Consider the following 25,189-nt stretch of genomic DNA (forward strand, 5'->3'; position numbering starts at 1 on the left):
CCCCAGCTCCACATCCCCAGTGGGCCAATAAAAACAAGAGTCACCAGTGCTGTGATATCCTAGACAAAAGCATGTGCTGAGGCACCAGCCAGATCCTTCACTTTCTCCTAGTTAGGCCATTAGCCTGGGCCTCCTTTCTGCCCAAGCATCAGCATTCATTAGAAGGGCGGTAACACAATTTTCTTTTGAGCTCCTGCTTGTCTTTGACTTGTGGTGCCTCAACAGGCCCAAAGCTTAGCAGAGAGAGAGGTCAAAGACACAGTTTGTATATTTTTCTTTTTAAAAAGACATAAAACGTTCCCTAAAAACCTTAGTGTTCCCCAAACAATGTTCTAATATCACAAATAGTAAAAATATTCAGTACACATGTACTACACACAGTACAGAATAAAAAGAATAATTTTATACTGCCCAGGGATGGTTACCCCCAGGTAATGTATCAGTATTAGAATACTGCTGTGTGGCTGTTATTAAAAATTATACCATCAAAAATTTTCTTTCATTTTTTCTGACTGTTGAAGAGAGAGAGAGAGGGAGAGAGAGATTGGGGGAATCACAAAGCACTTAGGATGAAGATCCGGGTGCTGGAGATACAAAAATGTAGGTACCCTTTCTTTGGTAAAGCAGAACTGGGGGACAGTTTCTGAAAGAAAAATAGAAAAACAATCTGGCACCACTGTGCAGCAAAATAATGTTCCATTCCTTTATTTCTAAACTTTCTTGCCACTGGAGATATCTGTAGGAAGGCAGCAATAAAGGTAATTGGTAATTTCCAGTGTTAATGACAGATAAATTAGGTCTGTATTAAAGACAATGGCTTTAATATATGAATTATCTGAAGTTTTGCAAAACTTCTAATTTCTTCACCCATCTGCATGTAAGAGCACATTAAGTTTCTCCTGATAAATTCCCAAAGCTTTGTGTTAGTGTATACTACAAAAAAAGGAAGACAACTGATAAGTTAGCAGGGTTAGAGTGCACAAGCAAAGAAAGAGCTGATAAATAACCACTGTGCCCTGAGGCAGCTTCTGTAGTGAAAAAGAAATGCTTGGCCTGAACTCAACTATACAGATGTAATGCCAAAAATGAAGTAACTCCTGGCTTTAAAGCCCCTGAGAGTCACTAGAAAGCTTCTCCAGACTTCAGATTACACTGTAATTTATTTTCCAGTGATTCTGAAGTGAGTAAATCACTAACTGCCATTAAGGAAATGGAGCTGGTTTCCTGTTCCTGACACAGATTACTCACAAGACCCTGGATCAGTCACAACACAGTACTGGAAAAGATAAAATTATTTTTTGAGTGTCCACATATCAATAGTGGAATATTAAGCCAGAGGATAGTGGTGGTACCAATTTAAGGCTGACAGTAGAGAGGTCATAAGTGAAACACGATACTTGTAATACAGGAAGGATGCGTGTAAGTTAGCCACATTTAAGACAAGAAATAAATGTTTCCCAGTCCACAAAAAGAAGTTATTGAGACTCTTTCATCATCTATGAAACCATTAAAAGACCAAACTTCTTCCTGAAAGTACTTACCAAGGAAAAAAAAATAATGCAGAATGCAACAGGAACTTCTAGCCAAATATTGACCTGAGAGTATATTTTTTGTCATATTATCCATGAACTAGTTATTTCATAAATAAAATCCTTAGGCATTTGCATTTATTAAAACATTCCATATGAGTTTAAAGCATTTATTCCATAATTTATTCAATAAATTATAATTTAACCTTAAAATTAGTTATCAGATACAGAAATCATCTGATATGTGATAATCTGAACCAAGCAATGTTTCTTCTGGTTTTGGAATCTCGTGGTTCTTCTGTTGTTGCACCTTATATATCTCAAACAACTTTGTGTAACAGGGTGTATAAAGTCATTTTTAGGTGCTATTGCTATGTTGTTTGTGTTACAAGCAGACAGAAAAAAACCCCAAAACTGTATCTATTCCTATAATACATAGGAAGTATGAGTTTTAAATCTCTCCTCTCGGAGTTGTCCTTACAGTCTATACACTCAGGAGCCAAGTGAATGCTACCCATGGCAGTGACTGTTTTACTGTACTGACAACAGAGGAAATGCAGGAAAACTGTCTTCCCCATCTAAAAATCATTTTCTGGAGGTAGAAGGGAAAACAAAGGGAAATTTCAAAAGGTCCACACTTAACACAAAAGCCATTGGTAATACTGGGTACAAAGTCCTTGTTCATGGATCTTACAGTTCTAGCAGCTGAGATGGTTGGACTTGCCAAGAGCAGAAACCATAATGATGTCTTGGAGTAACTAAATAGAGGGTGGAAGTTTCCCTTCCAGGCTTTTAGGACCAGCTGAAACAAACAGAAAAAGTTAGACACTCAGGGAGATGTCCTTTGTGATATTCTGGCTGGCTCTGAGAGCCCAGAGTTGGGGGTTGTGCAAAGGTGGCCCTTCTGGTGTCTGAAGATCTTGTTAGAGCCTGTAAACTTCTCATAATCATATTTGCACTCAGCATTTCCTACTTCTGATGTCCTTCCTTTTCTACAGGAACAAATTTAACTTGTCTTTTGAAATTTCATTACCGCAAAAATTTCTCCTTCCTGCATCAGCCAGGCCTTACTGGCTGACAAAGAGAGGAAACAAGTTTTAATAAAAAGTAGGATGATTAAAGTGGAAGTTGTTTGCACACAGGCTGGTGTACCCAAGTTAGAGTGTGCACTGCCAGTTGCCCAGCTGCTGCTCTGCCATCAGGCTCTGTGTGTGCCAATTACCCAGATTTTGGGGCTGGTAGGAAATCAGATAGTCTGGCAGGTGATGAAATGCATTGCAAGCAAAAGGAAGTGGTGGGGTGGCACAGATAAAACTGTAAGAGTGTTAATGTAACAGAGCAAGCAAAATAAGCTTAAAAACAGTGCATCACAGTGTGTAGAAAACCTTAACTTCACTCCGCCAGAAAGCTGTTCTGGTTAATTCATGCAATCATTTTGCTGTCACTTGTCATGCCTGCTCCTAATAACAGAGAGGCTCAAAGTACTTTTTTACATCTCTGACAGAAGATGCTGAATATTAATAAGAGCAACAACAAGGGACCATTCAGGAAGGCATCTTGCTAGCTGGCATTCCAAAGATTTCCTCTTGTTATCTTAAGCAAAGATATCAGCTATATTGAGGATTTTTATCTGACGCGTTATGCGTGACACATGCATGACATGGAAGGAAAATACAGGGTTCTTCAGGCTCAAGTGTTTACTGAGGAAAGGATTGTCAGGCATAACTGATGGCATGTTTCTGCAACTAGCCTTAGTTTGCTCTCCTTCATGTACATTGGAAATGAAATGTAAGGAGGCTGATAATGGGAACATGAAATCAAACAATATAAAACAACTTGATTCCTCAAAAGAATCATGTAGGAAACATAGTGTTTAGTTTCTTCCAAGCTTTGTTGATTTTAGCTTATTATTTATATGGCTAAAAGCTGCTTCTGGGAAGAAATGGAGATGAATACACTGTCAACAATCTAAGGATTATTCTCAGACTGACTGAAACCTAAAAGGGTCAGAGATGTGAGCAACACAGTCTGCTTTTCTAAGACAAACTGTGAGTTAAGTGTTCTGGGAAGAACTCACTGAAAGAGAGGAGAAACATGTACACAGAAGTGCTCAGATTTTTTTTCCAAGGTAGATGTACAAAGGAACTGTTTTCTACAGGGAAGTTAGCTCTATTTGTTTACCAAAAACAGTGAAATCAAAAACTGATACAAAGAGCACACTTCATGTTATATGGACTTAAATTTGTTATTATACATATATCCAATTAAATCCAAATACTTGTTTCCCAGAGAAATAAGGCTATTATGCCTGCAGTACATATGGATTGTAGGCATTATCTTTGTTAATTAGAAATCAACAAGACCTTACACTTGCACTTAACTTCCTGTGGCTTTATGACTTCAATGGGAAATTTGACAACAAAAAACCAATTTATTATTTGAAATTATGTTGGTGTGTACTGCAAAAAGTGGAAAGATCTGATCTGTGAAAGTCTTTAGCCTTTTATAAAACCCTTGCATCAAGCAAAATAATGTTCAAGATATGAACCTACCTAATTAGGTATGTGTCAGTTAAAACAAATTACATACACAAAGAGGCACTGAGGCGAGCATCTATTGGGCAATAGCAGAAGCAAGGAACACTATATGGGCTCATCCCATAAGCATTAAAACTGTAGAGAGTAATATTTTTCAGAAGAATTCATATAGATAGCTCCAGCTCTAAGTGAAAGATTAGAGCTGGAAGATCTTCAATAAATCATCTTGAAGTTAATTATTCCCAACTGACTTCAAAGATCCATGCTGAAGCAGTAGTTTTTAATTGCATTTTAAGTGATTCATTCCTTTATAAAGTCATTACATGTATATATGATCAGTTTCTTAGATGACCAAAATGTTAATTAGTGAAGGTTTTTGAGTTCATTAGAAGGCCTACACAAGGTGGGCACTCATCAGTTTGCCCACACCACTGTATTGCCTGAAACCAGGCTTCAGCAAGGATCTTCTGTAGTCAACAGTTCATGATCTGCTATATTAACTGCATTTTGCACCATTCTGCATTTATTTGTTACTGCAGAACAAATTCAGAGCAGAGCCAGCTTCAGATGTCAGTGTTTTTTTCCCCCAGGAAATTACTTTTCAGGATGAATATAAAAATTTTATTCTTTCATTAATAGCTACGCCTGAATATTCTGGGCCCTTTCAGGACTTTTTATAATGTAATGCAATCTCTCTTAAGAGGGAAATCTCTTCCTGTTTTTGACAGTCACGACAGAACTTGCAATCAGTATACTGAATCACTTTTTTGTTGATTACTGGACAGTAGGAGTCAAAGCTGGGGATTGAAAGGGTTAAAAACTGTCTTGTGGACAAGTCTAAATATTGCACCATTTGAAAATGGTATAAAAAACAACTTGCAGTTGTTTAAAAGGTTTGAAGAACTTTCTAGTCTTATATACTTCCCCAGATACCTGCTGTATGTATGTATGGGTATTCTGAGACAGGACAGTAAAAAGACTTTTGGTCTGATCCAGTTCAGCTCCTTGCTTCCAGACCATAAATTGCAGGGGTGTGTAAAAAGGAATCAATGTAACTACATTTATGAGCTCTACAAGCAACAAAGATAACATGAGAAACCACACTGAAGATGAAAATAGCATAAGACTGACAAGAGGAAGGAAATGGCAAGGAATGACCAACTAGACAGCGGCTCTTTACCGTGAAAAGTAAAGACTTAGGGGGATAATATGACAGAAGGGTAAAAAATAGCCATGTCACGGAGAAGGTGAATGAGGAATGATTCTTTTTCTATATAAGAACTAGGTTGTCAAATATGGTTCTCAAATAAAATTATGTGGCAGGTTGAAAACAAAAAGGGGAATGAAGTCCTTTAACATGATCTTGCTGAAGTCTTAGAATTCCCTGCTGCAAGATGCTGAAGATTGCATAAGATCACAGGTGTTTGAAAAGTAACCACAAAGTCATGGACTAGAAATCCACCAAGCATTCTAAGATACAAGGACAAAGCTAGTGGTTTAGAATCTGAAAATGGGAGTAGGAAATACCATTATAAGTCTGCTTTATATTTGTGTGCCTCTGCAGTTTTCCCTTAATTTCTCCCCTTCTTGCCTAAAGTTCTTTCTTGCTCTCTTGCAGAAGGACAACACTGGGCTAAATGAATCTGTGACCTGACCTGGCACACTTATTTCTAGAAGCCCCTTGTTCCACTCACATTTCTCTTCATTTGTTTTTCCCCTGAACTACACAAGCTGTTCAACAGCTGAGTACTTAAAATTTCAAAAGGTAAAAAGAGTAGCATCCTCTTCCCTGTCACAACACATTTGGAACTTTCTCCTCAGCCATTGGGTTTCAGCTCTAAGAATCCAAAAATTGTAAAAGATGTGGAGAGATGAAAAATTGAAAGATGTGTGTGGTTGCTTTAATATTTAAATAAAACAAATCCAAGCAAAAACCTCAATGTCCTCAACCTAAGGCTAGGGATGTTAATGAAAACTCTGTGGTACCTCTCAGTCCTACAGCTGCTAATCAGGTCCCTGCCAGCCCAGACTGTCCTACCCCAGTCTAGGCTCAGTCTCTGCTGGGATCAGAGTTCACTGTGCCCAGCCCTGCAGTGTGGTTGGTGAATGCTGCTCTAGGGTACAGGGCTCTGGAATGCAGAGAATGCAGAATCACACCCAGCAGCAGCAAGGCCCCAGGGACTCTGCTGGAAATGTTGGCTCCACTAAAGCTGTCAGGACTGAAGGGGAAGGCAATTAGGTTAACCCTAAGCCCCCACAAAGATCACTGGGCAGTGATGTTACTGACAATTAAAGGAGAGAACACGGGACTCTCAGAGTGAAACTATCTCAGAAAGTCAAGCTCTTTGCCTACCTATACAACAGAATGGTTCTGCTGTTAAAAAGCCAGAATAAATTCTGATTTTTAATGCTCCAGTAGATGTTTATGTACTGTAAAGGTTTACAAAGAAATAATTGTGTTTCTGTTCTTCCTGGTTACACACCTGCATCTTATAATGAAAAAAATAGATTATCGTGTCTCTGTTTTACTACATTGTTCTATAACTGAGAATTAGGTTGTGTTTCATTTTAAGTATTTCCAAAAGATACAGATAATTACAGCTTTTACTAACAGCAATGAACCAAATGTGAATTCTCAGGTGGGCTTTTAAGCCTCATCTCAGCATGTTTGATGTAGAAACAAATATTAAAAGTACTCTAGTATTTTTTGTCAGTGCCTTCCTGAATAAAGTCTATTAAAAATACAGATTATTTTGGTCTTTCATGCAGAAAGTATAATGAAAACAATTTTAATCTTAAAATGACTCATCGAGATGCCAAAGATTAAATTAGAGATACCAACTACCAATCCTTTTCCCATTTACTTGCAGTTGGTCATACTAATCTTCAGACAATACATGTGGAGTAAGTCATCTCTACTATTTCCATTACTGTGTTATGGCACAACTTGGCAGATTTTTAGTTCAATTGCAAAAACTAATGGTGGGCCAGACACATTCAGAATGATATGCGATCCCCAGCAACTGTAGGGCAGCAATATATTTTAAAAAAAAAGGTATTTTCTTCAATAAATGAAGGAAAACTGCATGCATTATAGAAAAGAGAATTTAGTGCAGTATTTGACTGACAAGACAGGTCCAGTTCCTTTTCAGCTACTTCAGAAAGATATAATACTATATGAAACAATATCTAAAAAAGACATTTTTGAGCTGAAGAAAGGGCAAATGAAACAGAGAAGAGAGAACTAAAGACTGTAGCAAAGTATTCGTTATAGGAAGATTTTTTTTTCCCATCCATATAAACACTTGAATAATTACTCATCAGTTCTTCAAACTGGAAATTTGCAAAAAGCTGTTGAGTGTGGCTTCCAGTAGTATAAAGAGCTAAAGCTCTTCAGGGTCTCAATTACATCCTTGGAGAAGCTATAAAAACTGAAAACATGCAGAATGTTGCAATCTGTGAGAACACCTTTATTTACTACTCGTCAAATGGAATAAACTACCAGTAATGACCATTTAGAGAAATAAAATATGCTCAAAAGTGGGGAAAAAAATTTACTATCAGGTAGCTGCAGCTTTGCTAGGTGAGCTAATTATTCATGTAGAGACATTTTCTAAATCTGTCACTTCAGACAGTAATGGCTTCTAATTCTAGAAAGCCATTTGCCTAGAGCAGTAGTTGCTATTGCTCTAACTTAGCAACAAACCCAGTGCAACCTCCACTTCTTCAGCTGAACAAAGACACAGCTCTCACTGAGTATCTTTGTGTCACCAGCACTTTTTTACATGCCTCACATGTAGAGCACTTAACTATGGAACAGTTGGCTCAGAACACTGTTAGGTTAATATCAATTTACCTTCCCTGTCCTGGTAGCAACATTTTCAACAGAAACAGGCCAGAAGTAACAACCTGCTATACAAACATACCTGGTTTACAGGTATGTTCAATCCATGCCTGGTTTTGCAGCTCCAGCATAACTCAGTGTTATTCATTCTTATACCCTTCATGCTTTAACACTTCGGCAGCATAGACTATTCAAGGAAGTCTTTGCAATCTACCTTTCACAAAAGCACCTTTCTTTAAGCTGAGGCCTAACCTCCACTATATCCAGAGTGGGTTTTAAACCTAGGCTTCAGAATAAACATGTCTGCACACACTTCCTACATGGAGATGAATGCAAGCTGAAGATGGAGTTCAGCAAAAAGGATAAAGATGACGTTCTGTGGAAACCATTTCTCTGCACTCTGTCACCAAAGTTCATCCTCTTTGTTGCTGTCCCATACCCAAAGAGAGCCTTGTGAAGACCGGAGTGACATTTACTTTCTTCCAGTCCTCAGGCACTTCTCCTGATTACCATGACCTGCCAAAGATGATCGTGAGTGACTTTGCTATGTTACCTGCCAGCTCTCTCAGCTCTCACGGATGTATCCTGTCAGGGCTTATGGACTTGTGGATGTCTGTTTTGCCTGGGTGTTCTCCAAACCAAACCTCCTTGACCATGGGAAAGTCTTTCAACATTGCTTGACCCTGGTCTCCAGGGTCAGAGATTCCTGAGGGCTGGTCTAGCCAGTGAAGATGGATGCCAAGGCTGAGTTCAGTTGCTCTGCTTTCCCTGCACCCTCTGTTACCAGGGCCCCCACTCCATTTCGTAACCACATTATCCTTAGTTGTCAGTGATGTATTTGAAAAAGCCCTTCTTGATGTCCTTGACATCCTTGGCTGGATTTAATTCCAGATGGACTTGGCCTTCCTTGTCTCATTTCTACTTAACCTGACAACCTCTCTATATTCATTCCAAAGATGTTTCCATCTCCTGTGTGTTTCCTGCTTACACTTGAGTGATGACAGGAGCTCCCTGTTCATCCATGCAGGTCTCTTGCCCCATTGCCCAACTTCCTGCTCATCAGGATGCATTTTTCTTGAGCCTGGAGGAGGTGATCTCTAGACATCAACATTCCCTGCAAGGCCTATTTCTATGGGATTCTTCCAAGAAGATCCCTGAAGAGGCTATTGTCAGCTCTTCTGCAATCCACAGTGGCAATCTTACTTGTGGCCCTGCTTCCTCCTCACTCAAGACTGAATTCCACACATGGTCACAACAGCTAAGGCTGCTCCCAACCTTAACATCTCCAAGGCCTTCCCTGTTGGTTAGTATGAAGTTAAGCAGCACAGCATTCCTTGTAGGATCCTCCACTACCTGGGACAAGAAGTTGTCATCAGAGCTTTCCAGGAACCTTCTGGATTTTTTTTTCTTCTCTGGACTGTGTGGCTTCTCCAGCAGATGCCAGGGTAGAAAAATCCCCTTCCAAGAACCAGTGCCTGGGACTTTGAGGCTGTTTCCAGGCCTCATGCACTTCCTCCTCCTGCTCTGGTAGCAAACATCCACAACAGTGCCACCCTTTCTAGTCTGCCCTTTTATCCTAAACCACAAGCTCTTCTTACATAAAAAAAACATTATTAATTTGTAGGTTTTTCTTCATACAAAAACCGAAGAACATTCAAAATGTATTTTTTCTCATGACCTTTTCTTAGAGAAGGCAAATCAGCAAAGCTATTGCCTTTTCACAGTTACAGCATACAATTCCTTATTAAACACACTGTGTTATCATTATATTGCAAAGGTTTCATATTGTTGTCTCCTTAGTGCAAGAGTTTCACACCTCCATGATGCTTCTCACAGACAGCTCCTCCAAGCACTGACTCTTCCTTGTCCTCGCAGTAGCAAACTGACTCTCATTCCCTTAACCAACCAATCCACTCTTTTATAACACCCTTCTTATTGGCTACAGCTGCGGCCTGTTAAAAGTCAGGCCTGCCCCTAATATTTAATAATTAGCTCAGCTGCAACTCTCTAGGGCATAAGATTACTTTCTCTACTACCTTTATTTACTTATATTCTATCCCCCTACAACAGCATGCTTTACCACAAACTTAAAAATGGGTTTACTCTGAGATGCTCTATAGGCTTTACTGGGATTCTTGTTATTTTCTTATTCTGAAATTATTGTCCTGTTCTTGAGAAATGTCTGTGGGATGTATGCTTTATCTTGAGGAAAACATTCAGTATTAAGTGACTGCTGTTCCAGAAGAGAGAGGCTCTGATCAGAGGAAAAGTTTCTTGCTTGATTGAAACCAGTTTATTCAGAACTACCTCTTCTGTGGTATTCAATATAGGGAGAGCTACTTGCTGATTTCAGACAGCGACTTTTTTATTTCCCTTTGCTGCTATCAAAATTAAGATTAAAATTTCTTTTTGTCTAAGGATGATAATTTGAAGAAACATTTCTTGCTCTAATTCCCTGTAATTTAATGCAAATGAAAAATTGGAAATTATTTAAGACAATATCAAGGGAGAAAAGGAGATCACAATTGTATAGTTACATTGAGGGAATTATAGCCAAGATCAGGTTTAAAATTACAATGGGGCCTTCTTTTGAAGAGTAACCTGATGAAAACAATGTAAGAGAACAGCTACTACAACCTCTCGCTTTTAATGTTAAGTGTTTGTTGTTTATTCACACAGAATGAGCCTTCACACACCATGAATTTGTGGGGTGGGTAGGCAAAGTGTGTAGCCTCCAGGAGCTGAGAGGTTGTCAGTGATGGCACTCTTTCTTGGCCACAAGCCTTCACCACAGCTGAATTTCATGCTGCCCATCTGATTCTGTACCAGTTCATACATACTGGAAGCAGGGCCTCAGAAAAAAGAAAATATTGACTCCAGTGAGTGCAAGTCCAAGACAGAATGAAGGAATGACCTGTGTGCCACGTGTGTAATACTCCAAAATGTGTATCAGTAATGTTCTTAGGTAACTCTGTAAATGGAGTTTAGGAATAACAGTATTTAAAGAAGAAGCAACTTCTAAATGTATTAAAAGAGTGCTAAAATCTTAGACACTACTCCTCTGGTATCCATCTAGGTATTCTTTGTACATATACCACAACAGATAGTAAGAGATTAAACAGTCAAAACACAAAGTAACATGATGGTATAAATTCACACTAGCTGCATATTAAGACACCTTTAAAAATACTGAATTTCTAAATCCTAGGTTACAAGTTCAGCAAATAACTGCACAGGCAAAGTCCTCAAAGTAAAAAAGAGAATACTCTTTTTGTCTAAGTCCTCATTAGCATCCTGTAAGGACAGCACATTTTGTTGAGATCAACAGGAGGTAAGAGTCATCCAGTACATCCTGGGACAGGATCCAGATAGCTGCTATTAAAAAGTCATAGATATAAAGTCTAAAATGGAAAGAGAAGGCTATACCAATCTGTATAAATCAAAGCTATAAATTGCAAATACTGTACTAACTGCATTGTATAAACTTAATAAGGTAAGAAAAAAGAACACAAAGAAAGTAGTAGTCAGCATGATTACAAATGAAATTATTTAATTTTATTTGGAACAATGTGAAAAATTGTACAGATTCATTATTAGATGGAATTTTTAGGCTCGTTAGCTCAGGAGAAGTATAAACATTTTGCTGTTCAGGTCTGTTAGGAATAATGATCAATTTCCCTTCCAAACCTAATCAAAAAAATATGAGCAACAAGTATTTTTTTCAATCAGGTCTGGCCAATTTATATCTGGTATGTTTACAAGCCTCTGTATTTACTAATGCAGCTTTCTCAAAAGTCTCAGATCCCTGCAGAAGCTCCAAAGGACTGGAAAAAAAACCCATGGACTGTTTGGACTATGGTTAAAAGAAAATTGGGTAATTTAGAAACTTCAGGCCTGCCAACCTGTCAGTCAATGCTTAGCCATCCATTCATGTGGCTGGAAAACTACCTATCCAATGTAATAACCAGGGAAAATGATACTGAGCATTCATGTCACAGTGATGTCCATCAATGCTGATGTGGAGGAAATAGATCCACTTTTACTGGGCTTTGTTCCTTGGTTGTTTCAAGTTAAACTGTGGCATAATGTTTAATAAGCAAACATCTTAGGCACTCCCATGCATTTTGACTGATAATTGGGATAGAATTCTGGAGACATAATACAGGTGCTTGCAGTCATTGTTTACTGGACATAAACTCCAGAGACACTTAAACCCCTAAGTCTGCTAATTCAAACCCTGAAGAAATGAATGGAAAAAAACCCCAGAAGCTAGGACAATGTTACAATTTTTTTTGTGAATTCCCTTATTAGAATGAGAAGCATCTGAAATGAGAAGTTCAAAAGACATTGATAAATTCAAAAGGATTTAGAGAAGAGACAGGAGATGACTAAAGGAGTGAAAAACATGCCTTACTGACAGACCACAGGAGCTCATTCTGTTTAGATATCAGGCTCCTTTGCCCAACACTAATAACTCCATTTTGCTGTGAGCCCATTCTGGGAGCTGATCCAGCTGAAAATAAGCCTGCTTTCTCCTGTTCCCTTGTTCTAAGTTTTCCATCTACACCAGCTCCCTGAACTGGTCCACTCCACGACCACATCAGCAGTGCCAACGAAAAACTGGTTACAGGGACAAGTGGCAGGGAACCAAAGGACACCACAGGACAGTTCATCCCCAGGTCTTGATCAGGGGAGCTAGTTCTGTACATACCCTCCTGCAGAACACTCACTACAGCCTCAGGATGTCGATGAAGAAGACCTTGCAGACCCTTCTGGGTGAAAGCCAAAGCTGGTGGCATTCACGGCCTAACAATTAACCAGGCACTGTGATGTCTTCTTGTGCACAAGCAGTATCATCCATGAAGTTAGATGACAGCCCAAGAAATTTCACTGCCTGACTAAAGACTCTGTTAGGGGCAGCCCTACAGCATATGCTATGTAGAATGGCAGACCATATGATCTGGACATTTCTTTCTGTCCTCAAACCCTAGGAGGTGATGTGTTGGAAAACATCCAATCTGATATTTGTCAAGCTGAAACTTCTCTTCTAGAAAAAGAAACACTGGTGCATTTGTATACATATACTCTTAATCTAACATTTTCTAAAGAAATTGGACTGTTTGGCCCAGTTACCTGCAGGTGAGTGCTCTTCAGCCTCTGGAATGATACAAACAAGTCCAAGAGGATAAATATGCTAGTGCTCCAGCAAAACAGATTAAATTATCATTCTCACCTTAAACAGAAAAGGTGCCTTTACCCAGTATTATAGTTTATGCAGCACTTTCCATGGTTTATTTAGGCCATAAAATTTTAAAGAACTGTAAAATTCTTTTTTAAGTGAGTTGTCCTCATTGTCCCTTTAGTGCCATGGCAGATAAGCTATTAGACAGACTACTGTAAACAGCTGAACCTTTCCCATATTCCAACCATACCTTGAGACTGCAGATAAAGTGCAGACTGTGAAAGCAAACCCTGGAAATAAGTGGGTCAGAAATCTCCTGGAGAAGAGGTGCCAATTCGTGGCTGTTGGGCTGCATGGAGTGCACCAGAATACAAATGCTGCCCCTTTATTCACACAAGGCACCAGCAGCAGGACTGTGCTGGCTCAGGGACTGCTGTGCTACCTTGGTCGTGGCCAGGAAGGAAGTGAGGCACAGGGAGAAGCTGTGGTCAGGGCCACTGGGTAATCCTGGGGCTCAGCTGCCCACCCAGCTTGTTCTGACTGCACAAGGGACCACAGCAGGAAGGGATTGCTATGGAAGAACTGGGAATCACTGCAAGACCTCCTGGTGCTTGCAGCTTTCAGAAATATTCATGCCTTGAGCTGTCAGCCATAGAAAGATGTGGAAATTTTACAAGGTGGGGAAAATTAGAAGGGTTTGTACAAGACTACAAATTTGGAGGGGAAAGTGCACCATTTGTATCCTTTCCAAAAAAAAAAAAAAAAAAAAAAAAAAGAGTCATTCTTTGTACAGTCTCTGCCCTTTTAAAGGGAAAAAACTAACTTCAGGCTTCTAATAATCACAGGCTTTGCTGTAATATGAGGACAAAGATTGTCACTAAGCTATTTGGAAAATATGAGTCAAAACCAAACTCTATCCAAATTTATGGAAGTTATGAATATATGCTTTTCTAAAGGACCCCTTATTAAGGGTGGTTGTGACCTTAAAGTTCAGCCAAGACCAGAAAAACAGACAGAATTGAGATGGCAACATTGTGGGTTATTTCAGTTATCTCTGAAATCAAGAAGGTTGTTCTCATCACACCAGCACTGCATTCCCTCCTCAAGAATGTGGGAGAGGATTGGAGGATTGCTCCCTCATTTTATTTTGTTTTTAATAACAGCCTGCTCCTTAATAAATTAACCAAGGCTCTGTCTTTACCTCAAAATTACAAATTAAAAACATAGATCACATGATCTTTATCAATGGACCTGTTTTCATCATCACAATCTAGATATTCTGGTCTCAATTTCTTTGGCTGAACTTCAATGAATCCACACTTACTTAAGTTCCAGGTTGAGAAAATTGTTAAGTTGCAAATGGTAAGTCAGAGGCTACATGGAGCTAAGCATTCTAATCCTAGTGACTCCATGATTCTGATTCCTATCTGCTTCCATGTGAACTTCTCTACCTTTTGCATTATGTTGAAACAAAAAGGATGATGAAATGTTAACTGGAAGCAAGGTGTACAGCTAACATTGTCACTTCCCAGCTGCTAAACACTGAGCTTTTTTGAAGGAGAAAAACAAAATAATTTCCTTCATCCAGATGATACAAAATAAAACCTAGAACAAGTAAATGTCATGAAGGACTTTAGCTTTCCAGGGCAGGTTGGGTTTGCATGATGGGTGTAATGTGTGAGTGTGTATTACTTGGATTATACAGAAAAATATCTTTGATTTCCTGTGATACCAAGAATTCTTCCCAAATTACTTGAAGCTGCTCCCACTTTGTGCAAGAATATTTCCTAGCCTTTATTTCCTCACAGGGAAACAGACCTACTTCAAATCCCTGACTCACAGTTGCCCACAACTTTGACAGAAGTATCAAAAGCTCCATAGTGTGTGTTAAAAAACTTGCAAAGCAATAAACGTGTAACAGAGCTTAATTTTATTCCAGTTTGAGCACAGTGGAGAGTAAAATGTGAAGAAATGTGATAATTTGACCAGCTATGGTTTTGACTGTCACAGCAGTTGTGCTGCATATTTCCAACAGGCTATTTGCAATGGTGGCATTACTACTTCAGCAGTCATACACAGGAGTTTTGTTTAGCAGCAGGGGAAAAACACATGCCGCTCATTTTAATGAAAAACAAAATTAGCATTCGGTTTCATAAAACTAAGTACTTTCTAAATAAATAACACATTAGCACGAATATTTCATTGAAAACTATACTGAAGGGTTCTTACAAAAAAAAAGAACAAAAAACAACCCTGCCCTGAGGCAAATCATATCTTCAGAAAATGTTTTCCTGCTCACATTTGATTCAGCCTTGGAAATGCTGCAGAAATTAGGAGTCTGTAAGTATTTTTAACACATTCTAGCATACCCATTAGTTTGACTGACTGTCCAGAGCTGCAAAAGTAAGAGTGACCGCCCGCCTTCACACTCTATAGGGATTTAGGCATTTAGTACACTCAGACTATATAGAGAGTGGCAAGTATAAATCACACTACTCTGTCAGCCTTGTTTCCTACTGAAATAAGGCTCATGGCATTTGCATTGTCCATTTGGGTGGATATCTGTCCCGCTTAACTTCTGAGTTGATGGGTAATTTAAACACAATCAAAAGAACTGAAAAACCTCACAGCTGTTACATTCTTACAAATTCTATGAATACTGATGCCGGGGTAAGGGAAAGGAAAGAGAAAATCTGTAGTTCACGGGGGGGCCAAAGCCAAAATTCAGCCGTAACCTTCAGCCTAGCAGAAGGTGGCTCTGTCAAGGAATGTGCCTCCTTTTTCAAGTAGAAATTGAACAAAATTGGCAGGGATGAGCAGAAGGAGTAGGACAAAGAAAATGAGGCCTTCAGATGCAGTTTTGTTGCTCATAGAATGACCTCCTTTCTTACATTATCGCATGATTACAAAGCACTCAAATACTATCAAGATGTCAAAATTAAACAGTTGATTAAACTTCCTTCAGCTGGTTCCTTTGTAGTATAACCATGATACCCAAGAAAGAACTATTCAATGTACAGGCACTTCACATGTGGATTATACTAACAAGTCACTACTAATTTTCTATGAAGCTGACCACAAGTTTAGAAGAGTTTGCTAGATACCACAGGGTAGCTAATTAAAAATTCTAGATGCAATTCTCTCAGATCATGTATTACCTTAGGTATAAATGTTTCTTTCATTAAATGAGCACTGTATCTCATGTTATTATTCTCTAGCTTCATAAAAAACATCAACATTTGACTTCAACAATTCCTCAGTGCTATCCAAATTAAGCTGTTCAATCACTATTTCTTCCTGAGGATTGGCTGACCAGTACTACAAAAATTCTCTGTGATGCTTAAAAGGAAATGATGCAGTCTGAGTACTATGCATTTCTGTTTATCTTGCCATGGGTGTTACTAGAGGTCTCTGTATACATAATTTTCTTTGTTTTTCTGCTTTTTTAGTTAGAAGTCTTTGCTGAAGTTATGAATATGATACTGTGGGAGAACAAAGCTAACAATATCTGCACAGAGAATGAAAAGAACATCATAAACCACACAACTGAGTTAATATTTAAAGAACAAAAATTTAATTTGGTATGCAACTTTGTCCTAGGAGGATCTTTATTTTCAATGCTATACATGTGAAAATAAGAATGAATAAGTGGCTCATTATCTACATGTATAAAAATATAAACATCCTATCAAACATATGCAAAATCACCCTTCATGATATGCATCACTGAAAAGACCTATGCCTTAACTTCTAATTAAAAGAAAGACTGCCCTTGTGGATTTTTTAATAGCACTTGTAAATGCTACTGCATTCATCCATAAGTACATGAACTGTGAACAGCAACAGCTACAAAATGTAGACAGGACTCCAGTATTGTGCCTTTATATTTTTGTATGTTTTCATGTCAACAAGTCAGCAGAGTCGTTGTGTTTATCCATTCTTCAAGCTCTCAATAGAACAGACAAGTAAAACTCATTGACTTTGCCTTGAGCATTTTTCCTTTTAAAAAGTTTACTGCCATTACTAAGTAATGGTTCAGAAAAGTGTCATCTTCTGTGGCAAAGCATCAAATGACTGTTATATTTATGGCACCATCATTTTAAGCCTGCTGACAATACTGATAATGAGTTATCAGTAAATTAAAGGCCCATTTCTTAACACTAATAACACTTAAAATTTTTTTAGCACAAAGACTAGAAAAAAATCCTGTTCATATTACATCCATTTTTACGTAAAAAGTGAGAATTACTGGGTCATCTGCCAGGAAAGGGATAGGCAACAATTAATCAAAAGACAGGCAATCTTTGTTTTAGAGATGCATTCAGCCACCTAGAAGATTCACATTCAAGCAAATATGTCATCAATTTCAGTTCTACAAGCTGATGATACTCATATTCAGTTTTTTCCATTGACACAGGTATAAGAAACCAGTAAAACATTACCATGTTATGTACATAACATAATGTGAAAATGCTCAGCTAGATACATTATGAAATCCTGTAGCACTAAAATTGTTAAAAAAAACTAAATGATTAGTGTAAAATGTTTATATACTGTATATATATGTACACTAAATCACAAGGTCAATTTAAAACTGCCCCTATACATAGCTCCTATGATGGATTTAGTAAGCTAGCAGATTCTTAAAAAAAGAAAGCTATCTAGAGCAAATTTGAACACTTTACTGAAAACTGATTTTATACAAAATCTTAAAAAACATACTTCAGAGTTACTTAACAGAAACTAGAAAAAGACGGTCATTACTCTTGAGAAGGGCACTGTAAAGACCTAGTAGCTGTGGTGACCAGTGTCTTTTCACTTGTGGTGAAAGTTAAGCACAAAGAAGTCATCTCAGAGTAAGGCATAGGACAAACAGACTTCATTCCATCCTCAGGTGTATTGGCCTCTCACTGTATCTTATTGCTCATCTAATTTGGCAGGTTTGCATTTCCAACCTTTTAAAAATACTCCATAATACAACTATCTACAAATGGACAATATCCAGTGCTTTCATATGCACATCTTCAATCATGTTGATATACAACCTTGCTAATATTAGAAAAAAGAAGCCATGGTGATGCAAATTATTTTCAGTTTTATGTAGCTGTGCATGCACTTAATGAAAGACCAAGTGAACAGAGACTGAGCACTGAAACTCGATAGAAATGTAGCTATAGCTGTTTCCAAAGGAATTTGGGTTTTTTAAAAAAGCCCTACTGTGAAATTCTTTGGTTAGAATACAGGTGCCAGCAGTATTTCTAAATTTGGAGTTAGACCTAGAACTAGCATTATTGTTCAAGAGTTTTAAAAACATAACTTCAAGCCTTTAATATGTACTGCTAAATTCTTCAACACTTCAGATATATTTAGGATATTTTTCTGTCTGAACAGGCTATACATATTCTTAAATCAAGTTTAGGTTTTTAAAGGGAAGTGCTTTTATACTCCAGACTTCAAGAAATTTATTAGAAAGAGCCGCTGAATCTCTGTAAAACCTGCGGTTCAGATCATCTGTTCCAATGCAGACTCTGACTGCCTCCTCTGGGAAAGACTGTTACTCAGCAGTAACAAAATACAGCTCAGAAGTAATTTCCCCTGAAGAAAGTTGGCATCATCCTTGTTTTTCTGAGGAGAGGGCTCAAGCCTTTCTAAGAAGCACTAAGTTTGTCGAGGAAGAGGTACAGTGTCAGTGCCCAGAAAATACTGCTATGGAAACTAAGGAAATGGCTCTTTAAAACGTGATTTTTGTCATCTGCTGGCTTCAGAGTTTTACAGCAGGAACACGACAAAAAGTAACAAGGGTGCTCTTGATGACAGTTATAATGTACATCTTGCACTAATTCAATGTACATAATTTCAGCTTCCCAAGACCCAGGCCCTTCCTTTACTCAGGCAAGCCTGGCTTCACCTCACTCCCATCATTTTGAGGGTGTTTAAGGAAATACACATGGAGATTTCTGTCCACATTAGAGACAGTAACTTCAAGAGAATTATAAGGACTTCAGACCACCCATGGAAGTTTACAATTCACAAGCACTTTAATTTTTCAAAGTGTCTCTGTTTTACCTCTCAAGGGAATAAACACGTCTCTCTGAGGACACTTCATTGTTCAAATGGTTGGTTATCCAGCAGATTTGTCCTTCCACATCAGCCTTACGTGCTCACTGTGCAGGACCTGGTCCAGCTTAACAGGGAGGAGTTCAGAGACATGGGGAGCAAAGATGGGAGATGGGAGCAACCACTTGTGAAGGGCCACATGCATGCCTCCTGCAAAATTGCTCATCTCAACAGATAAAGTATGAGCCAGTGCAAACCCCTCACAGTCAGGCTTCCTTTCTATGTGACAGTCCCTCACAGACAGGCATCGCTTTGATGGGTGGGGAAGGGAGGAGTTAAAAATGGACAATTTGGGGTCTGCCCACCAAGGCAAACTCTCTCACAAGGGTATTGGGATGGGAAAAGACAGGCATTTGTCATGCCATCTTCAACAGAAGTTGCTCAAAGCAACTTCAAATCTTCTCAGCCCCTGCCTGGATGATTTTTAAAACGCCCCACCCTGCCAGAGCTATACCTCAGCTCTGTGTGGGGAGAGGGACAAAGACTGGGTGCACATGCATGCTTTTGTGGGACTGGCATTTGGCTACTCCCAATATTTCTCTCCTCCCTTGCTACCAACACAGCTACTGGGAGATGCAGGAGGGAGGGTGAAGGTGGGAGCCAGGACATGGCCAAGCAGAGACACGACAGCCGAGGCACAACACGGTGACCTCCTGCCCCGGGGCCGTCAGGAGGTGCTCCAAGAGGGCTGGGGGCTGCGCCGGGGCTTGTGCGTGGAGGCAGAAACCGGGGTGAGAAAAGCACAGGGAGATACAGCCCCGCTTCACATCCCCCTTCCTTCGGGACGCGAGGGGACCGTAGGTGCGAGGGCGTGCAGGGCCGGCTGTCTCGTCCCCACGCCACGGGCCGGGCGGACGCTCAGTCCCGGCAGAAAACGTACTCGGTGTAGCTGGTCCAGATCTTGTCATCGGCGGGGCCGCCCTGCTCGGGAGCGAAGGCGCAGGTGCCGGTGGAGGAGCAGGCGGCCATGCGGAAGCCGGCCTCGGAGAGCCGGTCGAAGGCTTGCTCGAGGAAGTTGAACTTGAGGTAGTAGCGGGCGGTGTAGCGCTCGGGAGGGCGGTCGGGGTCGCGGCTCTCGTTCAAGGTCTCCCCGAAGACCTCTTTGGCCAGAGCCGTCTTGCCGCAGACGGTGATGCGGGCCACCCGCCGGAATTTGGCATCGGCCTGCGCCTCCCGCCCGATGGTGTAGGAGCCCCGGTAGCCGATGGTGATGTAGCCCGAGCGCCGCCCGCCCGCCCCGTCCAGTGACTGCGAGGGCGTGAGCAGCGGCCCGCCCGAGGGGCTGCGGCTGGCCGTGGGCGACGGGGCGGACGCCACGGCCCCGCCGCCGCCTTCCAGCGGCTCGGCCTCCAGGTACCCGAGCAGCGGCGGCGGCGGCTCCTCGGCGCAGATGGAGCCATCGCGGTGCAGGACGGCGGGGCGGGCGGCGACCGCCCGAGTCTGCGCCAGGCGCCGAGCCAGGTCGGGCAGCTGGAAGTACTCAGCCTCCCGCTGGAGGCGGCTGCGCTCGGGGAAGTGCTCGGGCAGCACCAGCTGCAGGTCCCGCAGGTAGTCCAGGATGTAGCGGAAGAGGAAGCCGTCGCGGTCGAGGAAGAAGCGACCCTTGCTGTCCCGGGGCAGCTCGCTGGGCTGCTGCTGCGAGAACATGCGCCAGAGCAGCGAGTCGCGCACCGAGACCACGGTGCAGCGCCGCGTCACGTACACCTGCCCACCCACGTTCAGCTCCACGATCTCCGGGAAGGAAGCCCAGCCGCCCGTCGCCGCCGCGGCCGCCCCGCTGCCCGGCGCCCCGCTCCCCGCCGCGGGCGACACGCCGCCGCCGTTGGGCAGCCCGCGGGCGCTGTCCGCCAGGGCCATACCGGAGCGAGCCCGCCGGAGCCCACGCCCTTCCTCCTCCTCCTCTTCCTCCGGCCGCCTGGGCTACGGCAGGGCCGCCGCCCTCGGGGGAGCGCGCAGCCCTCCGCTGCTGCCCGCCGCAGCCTCCCGCCCCGTCTGGCGCCGGAGCCGCGCTGCCGCTGCGCTCTCTGCGGCCGCGCCTCTGCCCGCTGCCGGACAAACTCCTCCGTCGGGCTGCGAACGGAGAGCCCCGGCACCGGCGGCACGGCCGTGTTTATGTAGCGCGGCCGCACCTCGCGGGAGGCGTGGGAGGCTGGCGGGAGGCAGAGCCGAGCGCACGGGGAGGAGAAGGGGACGGCCCTGCACTGACGCAGGGTCCCCCGTCGTCGTCCGTCCCCCGTTCCCCCCCTCCTTTCCCGGTCCTCCTTCCCCGGTTGCTCGGGGAGCCTCTCCCCGCCCGGTGCGCGCCCGCCGGCTCCCGTCGCCGTGGGCGAGCACAGCGGTGCGTGTCCAGTGGGGGTAAAACCTTGGGGGTCCCGCCTCTCTCCTGCCTCCCCTGCCCCCTGAGCGAGGCTCCGGCTCCGGCTCGCTCCTCGGCCTCTCCGAGACGTCTCGTTCTCCGCAGGCAGGACGGGCCCCCTGTTTGCCCCGAAGTGCAGGAGCGGGCAAGCGGCGGGACGCTGCTGCTCTCCCGAAGGCGCTGTGCTGCGCCCCTGCTAATCCTCCTAAGGCTTGTCACAACCCTCTCCAAATGAGAACCCCGGCGAGATAACCGTGTCCCCTCCCTCCTGTCGCCTTCGCAGGAGAAAACGCGAGCCTGCGGTGCTGCCCGCTCTCTCCTCCCGCGGCTCCCCGGCCTGTTCCGGGCTTGCGACACCCCCATGAAGGTCTCCGTAAATTGCCCCCCGATCCTCATTCCCGGAGGGAGACGCACGGATCGCACCGTCGGGAGGCGCCGGGAGCGCCGTCCAAGGGATGCCCCGCCGTCCAGGGGATGCCCCGGCGGCCGGGGGAAGACCCTGGTGGCGAGGGACACCTCGGCGCCGATGGGGTCCCCTCCAGCTGCCTGACAAGCGGCACTTCACCGTGAGAGCCGAGCTCCTCGTGTCTGCGTGCATATTTGTGTATTTAGGTGCCCTTACAGCTCAGATTTAATTAGGATTAATTAGGTACATCAGGATCTGCGTGAAACATAAGCACCTATTTAACATGCGTTGGTAGAAAGCATTTGTTTCAGGCTTTTGCTTGAGTTTAATCTGCGCGTCGTTGTCTCTCTGCAAGCAGCGGTAAAGAGCTGCTGCCTCGGTGCATTCAGCTGCTCTCCAGTGGGAGTTGACGTGTGCTTCCTTCCTCGAGAGAGCAGCTCGGAGGACAGGAATGCCCGACGAGGGTGAAGGCAATGGTCAGTGCTCTCTTTCGTAGGGGGGAACGAAGCCCTCTCCGGACTGCCCTGCTGCAAGTGCCTCTCTGCAGTGGTCGGTGAAGTAGAAATCAAAAGATGCAGAGGCAGGGGCTAGAAGCTCTTCAAAAATTGAGAAGTGGGAAAGGAAGGAAAGGCAAGTTAGTTCTCGAGAAGCAAGATAAGTTTGCTCAAGAGAAGAAGAGGAAGAAGAGGGGGAGTTGAGAAACAGAAGTTTTGAAAAGGGAATGGGTGGTAAAAAGGAATAATGTGTCAGGGGAGAACTGACAGGGAGATACTGTGGTCTGGGGGGAGTGGACACTCAGAATTTACAGGAGTTTCATCTGAACAAGACTAAGAATATGGTAGAAAGATGTGGACCACTACTTTCTCCATGTTGGAAATCCAGTTGCCAGGGTTTTGACCAAGTATTTTCATTTGTGGGAGTAGAATGGCAAAGTAGGTTAATCTGATGCTTTGCTGACATTTTGTTACAAGAGCTTGTTTCTCTTTTCTTTTCTTTTCTTTTTTTTTTTTTTTTTTTTTTTTTTGTTTGGTTTCATTTTGGATTTTGTTTTGGTTGTTCGTTTTTTTGTTTGGTTTTTTTTTTTTGAGAGAAGTAGAAGAGAGGTTAAAACAGTTCTGAAAGATGAGGGAGGAAACTAAATAATCTTGAATTACGTTGTTTTGCTACCCATTTAAACAGCTGAGTTTGTTGCTGGAGAAAAAAAAGGGGGGGAAATAACATGACATGTACTGCCACACACCGAATTTTTGTTTTCTTCCTGTATACTATTTCAGGGTCAATTCACCAGAGTAAAAGCACATGAAATTTTCACGTGGTGGTTTGCTGGTGACAGTTTTATGGAGTTGCTTTTACCTCTTGGTCTCTTAATGTGGCATCTCCCCCCACATCACCCTGCTCCCGGCCGTACTTAGCAAGAAGCCACCTCAAGAGCCTCCCACAGATTCGTATTTTAAACTCCACTTCCCTAGTGTGGGCTCTCTATTGAGAGCACTGTGATTAAACTATGCACCCAGAGGATGAGATCATATAATGCTTGAGCAGGCGCTTATTCATAGCAGAACTTGCAGTGGAAGATTTTGTACCTACCAGCAGGTGAGTCTTAGCCCATATTAAAAAATGGGATCTTTAATTCATCTGTTAATTAAAATTATTTCATTTTTCTGGCATTAGGTGAGTATTAATGCAGGTTAAGGAAAAAAAATAAAACAACACTAACATATTCATTAGACCTGACTTTGTTTGTCTTGAGCTTTGTTAGATTTGAGACCAGACTTCATAAGACCTGAGCTTAATGGATTCTTCCAGTGCATATTTTCAGAAGCTTCAGAGATGAGTAAATTATGCTGCTCCTGCAGCCACTGGCTCCTCTGAGCTGCTCTGCCTGCCTCTGTCCCATGGGAGACCAGGTGACAAGGACCCACCTGCTCCTGTGCAGCGCCCTGGGCTGTCCAAAGCCATGCACATCAAAGGGGTGGTGAGGAGCACAGCTGACACAATAAGGTGTTTGGCCCACTGTCCCAGGTTTCTTTTTAAGGGCACAAACCAGTCCATCCCACTGCCTGTTCTCTCTGTCAATGTGAAGCTGACTCCAGAGTCCCCTTCTAAAAGGGAGCAAGGAGCCTTCTCAAGACACTGTTCATACAGCCTGTTCAACAGTCCTGGGCAAAGACCCAGCTTGCAGTGTTTGTCTCTGAGATAGATGTCATTTTCTGGGCTTAAAAACATGCCCAGCACTGAAATAACTGTTTTGAAGCTATGTCTCTTCAGAGAAATTATATTCTGTGGGCATCTCACTGCTGCTTTATGCCTTGCCTGGCTGCGAGGCTTTGGTTATTGTGACTTCTTTCGTCAACAAATTTTTCCTCTTTTCACAATATGTTCATCTAATTTCTTCTCCATTTCTCCATCTCTTTTCATTTGGCAACGTTTCTCTCAGTGAGGAGGATTTGCCTTCGTCTGTGGGTATTACAATGGGTAAATATATCAACAATTTTTTACTTATGTGTCAGTCACTGGGTTGCGTAACACAGTCGTAGTGGTTTATTCTTATTTTGTGTGGGAGACAGCGAAATATTGGTACATGAAACATTAAAGGCTGCCACAGAATGCCTCCTGTAAGGCATACAGCCCCCATAAAGGCTGGTAAATATGAAATATGGTCAAGTGAACAGGCAAGGCTTTATGACAATAAACATGGAGTTGAATATCTCTGACTGTGCAGTGTTGGGACAATTCTGGGCAGTAGCTCTTACAGGTAAGACAGTCACATTTCAGTGTTTGCTATTAGCTGCTGACCAGAACTGGCTACAGGGACACTGTCTTAACCTGTCAGGATACAAGTTTTTCTTATTTTAATATTTTGAGAAGTTTACGTTGGTTTGGGGGAATTAGTTTAGTGGGTTTGGGGGGGCTTTTGTGACTTTTGTTTGTTTGTGGGGGGTTTTGCGGGGGAGGCTTTTGTTGTTTCCATGTTTATAAAGATACTTCCATCGCGATGGGCCCGTTTTGCATTTTGGGCGGTGCACCCACGGATGAGCCAGGTTTATTCAGGGAGCACGGTTTTCTTCACAAGTGGAGGAAGGGTAACACCTAGTGGCAGTAAATCCACATTGCTGTTAGGAAATACAAAGGGCTCCAAAGTATTGCCAGCATGACCCAAGGCAGATAAAGAGAAAAGATACTTTTTCGGTAGATGCAAACTATTATGTATTCAGCTT

The 25,189-nt window shown here is 42.4% G+C and overlaps 1 protein-coding gene across 1 annotated transcript; it reads right to left on the bottom strand.

The window, feature by feature from the left end:
* Positions 1-16,643: 16,643 nt before the first annotated feature.
* KCTD12 (potassium channel tetramerization domain containing 12) lies at positions 16,644-21,066 on the bottom strand. The gene has a single exon (XM_058800040.1). It carries the CDS (start codon positions 21,064-21,066, stop codon positions 20,068-20,070), a length of 999 nt encoding a protein of 332 aa, XP_058656023.1. The 3' UTR covers positions 16,644-20,067.
* Between the last annotated feature and the right edge of the window lie 4,123 nt (positions 21,067-25,189).

The sequence above is a fragment of the Ammospiza caudacuta genome, chromosome 2, assembly GCF_027887145.1.
Source record: "Ammospiza caudacuta isolate bAmmCau1 chromosome 2, bAmmCau1.pri, whole genome shotgun sequence".
In the NCBI taxonomy this organism is placed as follows: Eukaryota; Metazoa; Chordata; class Aves; order Passeriformes; family Passerellidae; genus Ammospiza; species Ammospiza caudacuta.

Coding starts and splice junctions, on each gene's coding strand:
- KCTD12 (XM_058800040.1), bottom strand. CDS start 21,066: ATGGCCCTGGCGGACAGCGCCCGCGGGCTGCCCAACGGCGGCGGCGTG.